Source organism: Corythoichthys intestinalis, chromosome 6, assembly GCF_030265065.1.
Source record: "Corythoichthys intestinalis isolate RoL2023-P3 chromosome 6, ASM3026506v1, whole genome shotgun sequence".
Classification (NCBI taxonomy): Eukaryota; Metazoa; Chordata; class Actinopteri; order Syngnathiformes; family Syngnathidae; genus Corythoichthys; species Corythoichthys intestinalis.
In genome coordinates, this window is record NC_080400.1 from 185,859 (window position 1) to 200,584 (window position 14,726).

General features: G+C 46.6%; 1 protein-coding gene across 3 annotated transcripts; it reads right to left on the reverse strand.

Moving 5' to 3' along the window:
• Positions 1-13: 13 nt before the first annotated feature.
• Positions 14-12,897, reverse strand: LOC130917192 (neuronal tyrosine-phosphorylated phosphoinositide-3-kinase adapter 2-like). Of its 3 annotated transcripts, none has more exons than XM_057838322.1 (6): positions 12,680-12,897; positions 11,008-11,206; positions 10,662-10,885; positions 8,622-9,206; positions 7,488-7,573; positions 14-3,555 (listed from the first exon to the last, which is right to left on the reverse strand). In XM_057838322.1, the coding sequence occupies exons 1-6, from the start codon at positions 12,879-12,881 to the stop codon at positions 3,367-3,369; spliced, it is 1,485 nt and encodes a 494-aa protein (XP_057694305.1). In that variant the 5' UTR covers positions 12,882-12,897; the 3' UTR covers positions 14-3,366. The 3 variants fall into 3 exon arrangements, with proteins under 3 accessions (XP_057694305.1, XP_057694304.1, XP_057694306.1); XM_057838321.1 differs by having other exon boundaries at positions 11,008-11,209; XM_057838323.1 differs by having other exon boundaries at positions 11,008-11,209; positions 12,070-12,785.
• Positions 12,898-14,726: the final 1,829 nt, after the last annotated feature.

Here is a 14,726-nt window from a genome sequence, read left to right on the forward strand (position 1 = left end):
CCAATTGGTTGATGTCTGTTTTTATTATCATGAACGACAAGAACAGGCTAGCATAGCTCTGGCTCATTTCAGTTTTTAGCCCTGTTTTAGCCAAATTGAATTTGTTTGCAAAAATCAAGTTGTTCAGCGGGCAAAAAAATGGTCCAAATTCTCTTTTTTAAACACAAATATTTCCATGAAATGTATTCGTTTTTGTGTTTTTTTATTATTATGCACGACAAGAACAAGCTAGCATAAGTCTGGCTAATATCCGTTTTTAGCAATGATTTAGCCAAAGTAAATTCGTTAGCAAAAACCAAGTTTAAATTTAGAGACCCAAAAAAATGGTCCAAATTCTTTTTTAAATGCAAATAGTTTCAGATTTTATTTATTATTGGTTGATGTGTCTTTTGATGATTATAAACGACAAGAACAAGCTAGCATCGTCAGGCTAATGTCAGTTATTAAATTGTTCCAATCCGTAAAAGCAACCCAAAAAATGTTTTTTCTTCACTTGAATTTGTTCACATTTTCCAAAAACATAAACAGTTTTGTCTTTTTCAAGAAAATGCTTAGCCAACATAGAGTAGTTGCCCTCCTCTCTCTTTCTCCCCAACTGCAATTGTGAAGCGACAAAAAGGAGTTTGACTTGACATCCCCCGTCTTAGTGCAAAACGCGGGAATCTTCTCACCATTCCATTGTGTGTTGGCGCTCTTTGTCGGAGCATCTGTTGCCTAAACATTCACTCGGCCCAAATTGCAACAGAAAGCACAAAGGATAGGATGGGATGGGGCATTGGGGCGGGCGGGGCCACACAGAAAGAGCTCCTCTTTTGTTCCTACGCTCCATCACGCACACAAACACACCATCGCGGCTGGAAAAACATCCAGTCGCGCAAAAGTCCTGTTACATTCATGACATTTGACTCTAGTCGCGCTTTCTAAATCTTATCCAAGTCAAAAGTGTTGCTTGGATCCGCGTGACGCCGTCCGTCCCCCTTGTCCAAGTGAGGACTCGTACCCGAGCCGCACGACGCGTCCGGCACGAGCGGGTGCTCTGACCACTCAGCAAAAAGCCCGGGCTAGCAGCTTTAGCTGCCGGCGCACCCACTTCAAGGCATCGGGAGGGAGCTTTCCACGCACCGCAAACAACGGACCCGCACTTACCCGTTACACGTGTACTACTTAGGGGCCACTTCCTGTTGATTTTTGGGGCATTTCCTGTTGCTTTTGGGACACTGACAAGTCACTTCCTGTTGATTTTGGGTCACTTCCCGATGGCTTTGGGTTACTGCATATTGATTTCGGGGCATTGTGCGTAATACGACGCTGAGCGGTCAGGTCCTGTTGGTTTTGGGATACTTCCAGTTGACTTCCTGTCAATTTCCTGTTAGTTTTGGGACACGCACGAGTTACTTCTGTATCCTAGACTGTATCATAGCATATATTGCACTATGCCCATGTGCGGCCATGTTTGTGGGATTCTCTTTGAACAACCACAATGGCTATCTGTTGACGGCCTTATCAGAAACTGTGCTTATGACTCACGAGTCGTACCAGCTGGGAGCAGCTCACAAGGTGTCAACTGAAGATGTTTTTCTGACGAAAACATCCCCAGCTTGGGCCAGAGTTTGGGCAACGACCTTTCAACAGTATAAAACACTCCGCCTCGTATTGTGTTTTCTTGTACTTTTGCGAGGTCACAGCCCTCGTCTGTATCACATTTGTACCCAGAATATTCGCAATAAAACCTTCCAAGGAATACTGTTCATCTCCAGCCTCTAATTTAACAGCATTCTCACCAGCCGAAATTCAACCAGCACGCGGAGGGCAAAGAGCCAAAACGTCGTCCTTCGACACTTCCTATTGATTTAGGATCACTTCCTGTACATTTCGGAGCATTGTGTTCCATACGGCACTTCGAGGTCACTTCCTGTTGGTTTTCGGATAATTACGGGTTCTTTCCCGTCCATGTTGAATTCCCCGTTGGTTTTGGAACACTCACGGGTTAGTTTCCAGTTGATTTTGGGTCACTTCCTGTACATTTCGGGGCATTATTGAGAGGTCACTTCCTGTTGATTTTGGGGCATTTCCTGTTGGTCCGGAACACTTACGGGTTATTTCCTGTTGATTCTGGGTCACTTTCTGTTTTTAATTCAAAGAAAAATGAGATTTGACACCTACCACCATCAACGGCACTGAAATAGTATGAGTTATTGCCAACCCCCCCAAAAAACACTTGTTTCAATATTTTTGAATAAAAAAATAATCATAATAAACCATTAAATTGGATTGTACACCTACCAATAGTATTGTCACTGAAGTGGTGTGTCGAGTTTATTCAGGTGTTAAGGTCTTTGTCTTAATATGCCGGATAATTTAGCAAAACACATATGTTCGTGTGTGAGCACGTTGGTAAGGGAAGGGAGCTAACGACAGGGGACTTAATGACAGCTCACTCTGAGCGCGTGCACGCGGTTAATGTGCGCTAACCCTTCTGCTGGATGTGGTTTACTCTACGCGCGCTTGCCGCAGAGAACGCTCACAAAATTGTCAACTCATCGACTGCCACCGACGGCGATCCGTTGCAGTCATTTGCTGCCATCCCTCCATCTTCAAATGGATTGGTGGATGCGGAGCACCGTCCGTGGCAGCCACGCAGTAACTAGCGGATGCTTTGACTTTGAATGGGAAGTGGCTCAGAAATGAACAGGAAGTGATTGAAAATGAACAGGCAGTGACCCAAAATGAAAAGTTAGTGACCTGCGAATACCCCATAATGAACAGGAAGTGAGCAGGTACCAGGAATGGCCCAAAAAGAAAAGTTAGTGACAGAGGAATACTCCAAAATCAACAGCGAGTGAGCGGAAATGGCCCAAAATGAAAAGTTCATTACACGCAAATTCTCCAACATGAACAGGAAGTGATCTTGTCAAGAAATAAGATAGTTATGACTTCATTTTAATGCCAAGGTACATATTGACTTTGATGGAATGTCATTGCCCCTACCAACATGGCCGCTCTGAGTGGTAGGCTTTTTCTAGCTTCTGCCATCAATGGCGAGTTTGGACATCCAAGTCGTTTAAAAGCGGGAGTAGTCTGGCGGCAAGTGGATGAATGTTAGTTGGCCGCCATCCTCCCACCTCAAACGGATCGGACGTCTAGCGCAATCAATTCATTGACGGCCGAGGGCAAAAATGGAATCGCCTCATCCTTTTTCGTTCCGTTTCGACCCCCCGTCGTATCCGTGGCGACGGGGCCGGGGGTGACCTTTGACCCCCGCGCGGCCGCTCCGCGTGACCCGCGTTCCGAAGAGGGGGGAGGTTTTTGAACTCATCGACGACGAGAGACGGCAGATTCCTTTGGACGAGAGGGCGTGGCCGGCGCTCAGATGGCCGTGTCCCAGACGGCGCGGATGGGAGGCGCCGAATAGGGCGGCGGTCGTTTACTCCTCCCCCGGGGCCCGGCGGGCTCGTCGTCGCCGCCGGCTCGCCGCCGACTTTGGATCTCGCGGCACAAAATCCGTTTCTTTTCCATGGTCTCCATCATGGTGGCGTCGCCGCACAGCCACGGCATCTACCAAAAAAGAAAAATGGTGAAAATTCAGGAAGGGGCAGAAAAGTTTTGTGCGCTTCTGCCAGAAACTTTCCCGTTCATTTACAATGACCCTATTTGGCAATCCATTGATAAGAAGTGTGATGTCTTCAACAGGAAATGACACCTTATCAACTGGAAACACCCCGAAATGCCTGAAAATCAACAGGTAGTGACCTGATTTCAACAGGAAGTCAATCTGAAGTTAACAGTTAAGCTCAATATGAATAGGAAGTGACTCTGAAATTCCCCCCATTTCAATAGGAAAAAAGTTTCAAAATCAATGGCCGATATCACAGCAAAGTTACCGTGGCAATTTCTCCGGAAATGGCATTTTCGAGTTTCTTTGGACTTCAATAGTCTCCAAGTGTTTTTTTGAAACGCTGTCCCCCTCAGTCCTTGCTATAAGACAGGGGTGCCCAATCCCGCATCCAGCTTGTTTTCCGTGTCTCCCTCCCTCCTTGAACACACCTGAATCAAATGATCAGCTCATCAGCAAGCTCTGCAGCAGCCTGATAACGATCCGGATTCGTTGATTCAGGTGTGTTCAAGGAGGGAGGGAGCCACGGAAAACAAGCTGGATAGGGGCTCTCGAGGACCGGGATTGGGCACCCCTGCTATAACATCACACTGGGAGGGAAAGTGGGCAGAGTGAAAGAGGTCGACGGAACACACTCAAAGCCCGAGGCCAGACAATTATGGATCAAGCACATGTTGTTGGAGTAGGTTAGGTTACATTCCAAATCAAAGAAAATATATACAGTGGTACCTCTACATACGATCGCTTCGACACACAAACTTTTCGACATCCGACGTAAAATTTGACTCGCCATTTGTTTCTACATCCGACGACATGCTCGAAATACGACGACAATGGCAGCACCGCAGACGAATGCACGGCGGATTTTCTTGTGTGACAAAGCAACACTGGTTTCAGAAAAGGTTGGTACAGGTGGTGAAACAAGGAAAAAGTTGACGCTTACCTTCTAAATGAAGATGCAAATGACAGAAAAATATGAGCGTAGGGTGGGCATCCGTGAAATGGCTCAACAATACATCTCCACGGTCCTCCTCCGACCATCGTTCGCCAGTCTTTATAAGTTAAGCTGACAATTCTTATTGTGGTAACATCTCCAGAGAAATCGCCAACTTCGCCACGTTTTTATCATTTATTTCACAACTTATTCAAAAGAAAAACACCTTCTGTCTGCCGCAATTGAGGTGTTCTCAAGAAAACATTCAAAGTGAAACTGAAACTCAAGCTCACCGGTCTGTCTCTGGCATGTGAGCCCCGCGGTGCGTTCAGGGTCAGCAAAAAACGTCCGCCACATTAGAACCCGATTCGTTACATTAATACAGGAATTATTATTATTATTATTATTATTATTACGATTTTGATTTATAATTTATTTGTTTTGCTATGTGTAATTGCCATTTGTAATAGTACCAGCAGTATTTTTTTAAGGATTTAGTGAAGGTTTTTGGGCTGTGGAACGAATTAATGGAATTATAATGTATTCCTATGGGAAAATCCTGCTCGACATACGACCATTTCGACTTCCAAACAAGGTCCTGGAACGGATTAACTTCGTATGTAGAGGTACCACTGTATATACAGAGGGAGACTCATGCCATTAAGACGGCGCTTAATTTCCATACATTGGTAATGATCACAATGATTAGGTTTGTATTTGGGCAATTTATTTGTCATTTGTAGACAGTTTGTTGTTGAAATACATTTAATCTACTTTAAGTTGAGTTGACATTAGTTTGAGTTCCAGTCCCGCACTCTGAAGGAGATAATACCTTTTCTCGTAGTCACCGCTAAATGTTTGGATTATTTGAACGCACTTAATATAATCAATTAGGGAATAGTATCTTTCCTCGTACTTACCGATCGACTGTTTAACCTAACCCTAACCTCTAACACAGCCAATATAAAATAAATAGCACTTATACACCATCATTTAAGGAAACAAGAAGAATATAGGGCATACATGGCGTCTTCTTATCACGAAAGCCCAACACGCGCGTCATGCAACTGACCGAGCAAGATCTACAAGCCCACGTCTGCACTACCAACTCTCGCAATCAGTTCTCCCGGACAGTCCAGAGCAAATGGCGGGACGTCCTGTCTCAATACAAGGAACACTGGAGAACACCTAATATCCAACTGATAACACGATTGATAAGACTCGTTACCCTGACAACAGTAACTCTCGAATCCTCCTGTCCAATCCACAAACACACAATAATCCTGAACAAAGCCCAAACACACCCTTCTTCCTGCCCACGGCCCGCCCGACGAGAGCCTTCAAAAGACTGAATGTTTAACTAAGCATTGTCATTTTTTTCTCGGGAACCTTTCGGTGGCCTCGGATCCTCACTCAGGTCCCTCTGTGCTGTATGATTGCCGTCAACTCGGGAAAAATTGTCAACTTGTGTTTGGAAGCCTTTTTCCTGCTTCCAAAATGGAGTCAGTACAAGGGCTTAAGACTAAGGTGAACGCGTGGCGTTTGGCCTTTTGGCCGGGTTGTCGGGGGGGTCTCGCCGACCCGGGTCGTTGGATCTGCGCCAGCGCGGGTCCGGCGGGCGTGATTCCGGTAGCCAGATTCCTTCAGGCCATGCATGGTCTGAGACATTTATGTAGTTACATTTTATTCATTGTGCTCCGTGCGCATTTCTGTCAGTTTATCTTTGTTATGTGTCAACCGTCCCGCTTTGTCTTTACGGTCATATTTTATGTGGGGGTCATATTTTATATTTTCATGTGCTCTCAAGTCGATAGCCCTGTGTATGGAGAAAAACACCTGTGACCTTTTTGTGACCCACACTGGTCCCATCAGTATGGAGAAAAACACCTGTGACCTTTTTGTGACCCGCACTGGTCCCATCATTATTAAAAACTTAAATGTATAAAAAAAAAACATATATATATAACAAAGTATATATAACAAAGTGCCTTTGGGCTATGTGTAAAAGAACAGCTGTGTAGCTATGACAACTATGTACTAAAGTACAGTGAGTTCCTTCCTTTGAGAGTACAGCAGCTGCCTTCGACAATGGAGAGCCTAGCCATGATTGGACACGACAATAAAGAGCCTAACCCTGATTGGACAGGCAGGGTGTCTCCTGAGATCAGGGGTTGGCCCCTCTGTTCCCACGTGACCTATGCATATAAAGAGCTTAATCCCGCGCCACATTTTGGGGGTCGTCGGGCGTAGGATTTCACGAGTAGTCGCTCGACCGGAGTTTCCTTGATTGCTCAAACCAGGAACGTTGTGTGGCCCTCCGTTCATTGTCGACAAGGTAAGAGCTTGATTTCAATATCATAAAGGAACTCATTGCGCTTTGGTGTGAAGATATTTTAGCTTCGACAACTAATTATCTAGCGCCATTGTTATGTGTCTTGACGTGTTTCAACTACTTCGTAAGGGTTTTTACAATTCAGACCTAGCGTTGTAGTTATTCTTGATTTTGTTTCTGCTTGCTTTTGTGGGAATGTAATCAATTAAGCTTCATTTATTCATTTCATTTGCAATTTCTATTCAATAAACATTGTCTATTAAGCAAAAGTGTGCCTGTTATTCTACTCACTGCGAACCTGTTACGAAATTTCCATGTAAGTCGCCGATATTATTTGATACTGTAATTGATTATAAGCAGTGTCTACTCAAAGAATGCTTGTCTGATTGGATATAACAGACAAAGTAACCCATTGTAGCCTGGTGATTGGGTATCAGCCTCGCTGCTGTTCATTTTCGTTGATACTGTGATTGATCATAAGCAGTGTCAGGGTTGTTTTGAAACATTTTGGCGATCCGGAAATTTCGTATGAAATTTCGTAAAACACCCTGCTTCTTTGTATTCAAGTTAGTCACGATAGCCGCGCTACGTGGCCGTGTAGCGGTTACCTGGCCCAGGGCGGGGTGGTCTCGCTGGCTCGTCGGCGCCCCCGGCGTTGATGACGAGCGGCCCAGTTGACACAAACATTTCGTTTCTGTCCACAAAAAAAAAGAATTGTACCGATGTTGGATTCAATTATTGAACTCATTGGCTGCCCTTGACATCCAATCCATTTTGACCGGGAGAGTCGGCAGCCCCCCCCAGTCCAATTGGATTAGATGTCTACAAGCGACAAACTTGTGCGAGCGTTCCAATTGCCCAGAAAACAACAGGAAGTGACTAGAAATGCCCTAAGACCAAAAGGAGGTGACTCAATAGTAAGAGAAAGTGACCTACGAATACTCCAAAATGAATAATAAGTGGTCAAAAATCAACAGGAAGTGAGCCAGGAATGGTCCAAAATGAACAGGGTATGATTCAAAATGAACTAGAAGTGACTAAGAATGGCCCAAAATGAAAAAGCGCTGGCCTGGGAATACTCTAAAATGAACAGGAAGGGATTGAGAATGACAAGGAAGTGGACCGGGAAGGGCCCAAAATGAAGAGGAAGTGATTCAAAGTTTGCGGGAAAAGACCAGGAATGTCCCAAAATGAAAAATTGCTGACCCGGTAATACTACAAAATGAACAGGAAGTCAGCAAACATGTACAAAAGTGAGCCGGGAAGGCGTCAAAACAACAAAAAGTGCCCCAAAATTGAATGACGGTGTAGGCGCACTATCCTATTCCCCTCACTATCCACTCGCGGGGGCCTGCGCTTGTCAGTGACGTTCCTTATTCTCGCTATCTGAATATACAACTTTAGCATTTGTTAATCATGCGCTCTGTGTGTAGTATCATCCATCGATTTCCCTTTTTTAAATGAGCACTTTTAACGAACGCAAGAAGTAACAACGGGAACATTTTTAAACAGGCATTTCACGGGAGAGCATTTCGACTCTTCGGCCAATCACGGGAGAGCATTTCGGCCAATCATATAGCAAGAGCGAGTGGATAGTGAGGGGAACAGGATAGTGAGCCTACAACGGCGCTAGACGGCCGATCGGTTTGAATGTGCAGACCTGTCTCTTCAAACGGCTATTTATTGAAGTAGTGTTAAAAATGAGCATTTTGTTTGAGTATGGAACATTTTCAGCGTTTTACCTTGAGCGTCGCGCCGGCTCCTCCAGTCCGCCGCGTCCGGGGACCCGGCGCCGGCGAGCCGGCCCGCCACCGAGGCCTCGTAAGGGGGCGGTCTCTTCTGCCCGGTAGGCGCGGGGGAACGCGCGACGGGGGAGGGGCAGGCCGAGCGGCTGCGCGGGTAGGCCGACCCCGTGCGGGCGGGGGCGGAACGGAGGGGCGGCGCCGACGAGCGACCCGAAGACTCTCGCTCGGCGGCCTTTTTGCCCGCCGCGCTCAGCTGAGCCACGTCCACCGGCGTCAGCGGGGACTCGTCGGAATCGGGCGAGCGCTGGGGCGGGGCCGGCGGAAAGACCAGCAACGGCGGGCGGGGCGTCAGCAGGTTGGGAAAAGGCTGGGGGGGGACGCGGCGCTCGGGGAACTTCATCTCCTCGTACACCGACTCGCTCTGCTCCTCGGGACTTTTGGCCGGGACGTTGGCCGCCATTTCGATGTAAACCGACTCCGGATCGTCCGGCGCCGCGCGGGACGAGCTCAGCTGCGTGTTGGGGTCGCGTTTGGGTTTGGGCGGGGGCGTCTTCTTCCAGTCCTCGCCGCATGCTGGGTGCGCTGTGACATAAAATTCCAAAAAAAAAGTTCCAAATGAACTCAAAATTTCTGGAGAAATTACAATGCTAGTTTTGCTGCGATGGTTGAAATAGGGCCACTTTATTTTGGGCCAATTCCTGTTCATTTTCAGTCACTTCCTGTTCATTTTAGGCTAACACGAGTCACTTCCTGTTCAGTTTCAGTCACTTCCAATTCATTTTGGAGTCTTCCCAGTAACTTCCTGTTGATTTTTGGCCACTTCCTGTTCATTTCGAATCGCTTCTTCAAACACCCAGCCACTTCCTGTGGATTTTTGGTCACTGCCTGTTCCTTTCGGAGTATTCTCAGTCACTTCCTGTTCATTTTAGGCCAAACACCGGGTCACTTCCTGTTGATTTTTGGTCACTTCCTGTTCCTTTTGGGCCAAATCCCAGGGCATCGTTGAAGGAAATACTTTCTTTTCTCGTAATGCCTGTTTGCATTACTCTAACACACCCAATATAAAATAAATAGCACTTATATCATAGTTTAAGGAAAACAAGCAGAATACATGACGCCTTCTTGTCACGCAACTGACTGAGCAAGATTGACGCTGACGAGGCAAGACTTGTAGATGTCTTGCCCGCGTCTGAAACACCAACTCCCGCAATCAGTTCGTCCGGACGGTCCAGAACAGATGGCGGGACATCTTGTCTTGACAAGGAACATCCCATAAGGAGGAACCCGTGACCGAGACGGGAACTCACAGCACTCACGTTGCGCTGAGGCGGCAAAATCCACAACCCTCATTGCCCCGACAACAGTAACTCCCGAATCCTCCTGTCCAATCCACGTACAGATAATAATCCTAAACAACGGCCAAGCACACCCTTCTTCTGCCTACGGCCTACCCCGCGAGAGCCTTATAAAAGACTGAATGTTGAACTAATGGTTGTCATTTTTCTCGGGAACCTTTTGTTGACTTGTGATATGGTGAACTTGGAACGAGTCCGCCTCCTCGCCTGAGTCCGTTTCTGGTTCGCCTTGCCGTTTGATCGCCGTCGACCCGAGTAAATGGTCAACTTGTGCTTCGAAGCCTTTTTCCAGCTTTCAAAATGGAGACGGTACAAAGTGTTAAGACTAAGGTGAACGCGAAAAGTTTGTCCTTTTGGCCGCGTCCCGCCGGACACGGTACAAAGTGTTAAGACTAAGGTGAACGCGAAAAGTTTGTCCTTTTGGCCGCGTCCCGCCGGCCCGGGCCGTCCGGCGCGGATCCGGCGGTTCGGCCTGCGTGATTCCGGCAATCTGGCATGGAGGTCAGATGACCTCATAGTGAATGGTCAGGGGTCAACAAGACAAGGTAAATCAGTCCTTGTAAAAGAAGGCAGCCATATTGCTAGGGTCATCGTTCCCTTTGTGATGACATTGTAACACTTCGACAACTGCACGTCTAAACCGGACGTTATCGGCGCGTCGACGGATGCATTTTTGATGTACCGTGCTGGGGCTCCTGAGTTTGAGTAGGAAGCGCCTCGGAGCTGCTGCTGAGTTTGGTGTTGGGATCCCTCTTGGGCTTGGGCGGCGGCGGCTGTTTGCGTTCGTCGGCGCCGTCGCCCACCGAGGTGAGGGACTGAGAGCGAACGCCGAGGGCCCGGCCGGGAGCCAAACCCATTCGGAAATATTTGCCGGCGCCGGCCGCCGTCTCTTCCTCGTCCTCGGTCCTGGAAAGACGGAAAGATCTGGGCTAGCCCTAGTCGGCCGGGTTAACCGGGATACGAGCTCGACGGCCGAAGGAAAGTCACGTGACGGACGCTAAAGCCGAACGTGCATGGGGCCCACTGACCTCTTGATGGCTTCTCCTTGGCGTTTCTTGTGTATTTTCATTTCCCGCGAGGAGGGGCGATTTCGAAGGCGGTCGCTCTCTCTGGAAATGTCCCAGGCGTTCTGGATGACCAGCTGGTCGTAGGCCCGGAGGCAGCTGTCCTCCACGTATTGGAAAAAGCGCCGCAAGGTCGAAGCCTCCTCTTGGGACGTCATCCTTCCTGCTATCGACACAAAAAAGAGAGTCTTATTCTTGATGTCATTTCTGTTGATTTGGAGGCAATTCCAAGTCACTTTCTGTCCATTTGGGGCATTTCCGGTCACTTCCTGCTGATTTGGGGTCATGACTGGGGCACTTTGTGTTTGTATTGGGTCATTTTCTCTTTCTTTTGGGACATTTTGACACTTCCTGTTCCTTCACAGGGTTCTCTGGGTCATTTCCTGTTGATTTTCAGGTCACTTTCTGTTTGATTTCCTGGTTACTTCTGGTTGATTTTGGGTCATTTCTGGATGACTCCCTGTTCATTTTGGGTCATTTCCTATCTATTCAGGGTCACTACCTATGGATATTTGGGGCATTTTCACGTCACGTTGATTTTAGACTACAGTCACGTCATTTTAGGTCACTTCTTGTTGATTTGGGGGGTTACTTCCTGTTCATTCATAGAGGTAGTTGGCAGACATTTTCAGCTCCCTCTCTCTTCATTTTGGGGCATTTCCCAGTTATTTCTTGTTGATTTGGGTTCATTTCTGGATGATTTCCTGTTCATTTTTGCGCCACTTCCTATTGATTTACTACCTGTTGATAATTGGGGCATTTCCAGGGCACTTCCTGTTGATTTGGGGTCATTTCTGGATGACTTCCTGTTCAGTTTTGGTTCATTATCTGTTGATTTCGAGGCATTTACAGGTCACTTTCTATTGATTTGTTGGTATTTCCAGGTTAGTTCTTGTTGAGTTGGGGTCATTTCTGGATGACTTCCTGTTCATTTTTGCATCACTTCCAATTGATTTACTACCTTTTGATATTTGGGGCATTTCCAGGTCACTTCCTGTTGATTTGGGGTCATTTCTGGATGACTACCTGTTCATTTTTGGCTCATTTTCTGTTGATTTTGGGGCATTTATTGGTCATTTTCTGTTGATTTTTACACATTGCTGGGTCGCTTCCTTTTCCTATTGATTCAGGGTGTTGATATTTAGGGCGTTTCCACGTCACTCCTGTTGATTTTAGGGTTGCGTCCTGTTCATTTTGGGGCATATATGGGTCACTTCCTGTTCAGTCAGAGGCATTTCCAGGCCGCTTCTTGTTCATCTGTGGGTGACATCTCAATGATTTCATGTCACTGTGAATTTCGTCGATACGCTCCAATTTGCTGAAATAGCATTGGATTTTCACGGCTCGGGTCCCGGAGGCGCGTTCTCACGAACGAGGAGGACGTCTTTCGGATCCCGGCGAACGAATGCCATGAAATGGCTAACGGCGGCGACGTCCTCCGAAACGTCCGTCCGTCCGTCCGTCCCTCGGCGCCTCTCCAAAAATGGAACGGGAAGTCGGCCGGCGGTCGCCTAGCAACACCAGCATCTCTCAGAGGAGAGTGACGTCACGCTTCATTTATTTAAGCCCGCTCGTCATCTCCTGCCGACAAAGAAGGATGGTAGAAAAGAGAGACGAGGAGAGGAGAAACGCTCACCGCTAGAGTCAGATTTCCGCCATCCTTCCTGGAGCGACGTCTCCTCCCTCCCCTCGCCCTTCGGCCCCGGCTCCTTTCCTTCCCGGATGGGGTTCGGCGAAGGGTCGCCGAGGAGCTCGGAGACGACGGGCGCTCCGCGCTGAAAGCGGACGGCGACCGGGGAAGGCTGAAACCACGGCAACCTGACGGCATCGCCAGTCATTTGACTCCTCCCTCCGTCCCCGTGACGACGGAGGAGGGGCGACTTGGCGCCGGCCGATGCTTCGTCGGTGGACAACTATTTTGGAAACATTGGTCAGTCACCGCAACACAGAGCCTCTTCATAGTAAATATTCTCATATAAAATGTTATTTTTGAAAAGAATTTGTACAACTTGATTTATATATATACATACCGTATTAACCCGAATATAAGACGGCCCCGATTATAAGACGACCCCCTCTTTTTCAAGACTCAAGTTTGAAAAAAAGACTTTCTGAGCACCAAATGAATTTTTATACAGAAAATAATTTTGGTATATCTGAAACAAATGATTATAACAATACATTTGAGAGAAAAAGCATGTTATTTTGTCTCATTCCAATCTTAATATCTGAACATTTAAAGATGTAAACTAAAGTGCCATCACATTCGTAAATGAATGGATTCTGGTTTTTGAAATGTAAATAAAACAACAAAATTGCAATAACTGCATTAACCATCAAAGTGAAGTCGAACTGCAACTGTAGTCTTGAAACAAATCTGAATAAGGAAAAACATTGCAAAAAAATCATGCAAACTGGTTAAACTTGAGAGAAGCGGAGATCTGTCATGACAGAACATCGCTTTAATGATATCTGGCGCCATCTAGCCTGAATGGCTATAACGTCTAGACAGCGAATATAAGACGACCCCCTCCTTTTTCAGTCTTATTTCAATGCAAAAAACACTGTCTTATATTCGGGCCAATACGAATTTAAGAGGGTGTAGGCCTACATATCCTCTTCATAGATAGAAGTTTCTTTTTACATAAACATATATACACACACACAGTGCTGGCCATAAGCATTGGCACCCCTGCAATTCTGTCAGATAATGCTAAATTTCTCCCAGAAAATGATTGCAATTACAAATGCTTTGCTAGTAATATCTTCATTTATTTTTGCTTGCGATGAAAAAAAGGACTTTTTTTTTTTTTTTTTTTTTTTTTAAATCATTGTCATTTTACACAAAACTCCAAAAATGGGCCGGACAAAAGTGTTGGTACCCTCAGCCTAATACTTGGTAGCACAACCTTTAGACAACAAACAACCGCTTCCAGTATCCATCAATGAGTTTCTGCTGGAATTTGAGACCATTCTTCTGCTCCAGGTCTCTGAGATTTGAAGGGTGCCATTTTCAGATCTCTCCACAGGTGTTCTATGAGATTCAGGTCTGGCCACTTTACAAGTCTCCGGCGCTTTCTCTCAAACCATTTTCTAGTGCTTTTTGGGTCCTTGTCCTGCTGGAAGACCCATGACCTCTGAGGGAGAGCCAACATTATGCTGCAAAATTTGTTGGTAGTCTTCAGACTTCATAATGCCATGCACACAGTCAAGCAGTCCAAAGTCTGAGGCAGCAAAGCAACCCCAAAACATCAGGGAACCTCCTCCATGTTTGACTGGGTGGAGACTGTGTTCTTTTCTTTGAAGGCCTCGTTTTTCCTAGTAACTCTATGTTGATGCCTTTTCCCACAAAGCTCTACTTTTGTCTCATCTGACCAGAGAACATTCTTCTAAAACGTTTTTGGCTTTCTTGGGTAAGTTTTGGCAAACTCTAACCTGGCTTTTTTTTATGTCTCTGGGTCAGACGTGTGGTCTTCCTGGGTATAGAGTCCTTTTTCATTCAGACGCTGACGGATTGACACTCTTGTACCCGAGGACTGCGGGACAGCTCGAACTTGTTTGGATGTTCGTCGAGGTTCTTTATCCAGCAACCGCACATTCTTTCGTCGATTTTTCTTTTCCGTCCACATCTAGGGAGGTTAGCCACAGTGCCGTGGGCTTTAGACTTTTTGATGACACTGCGC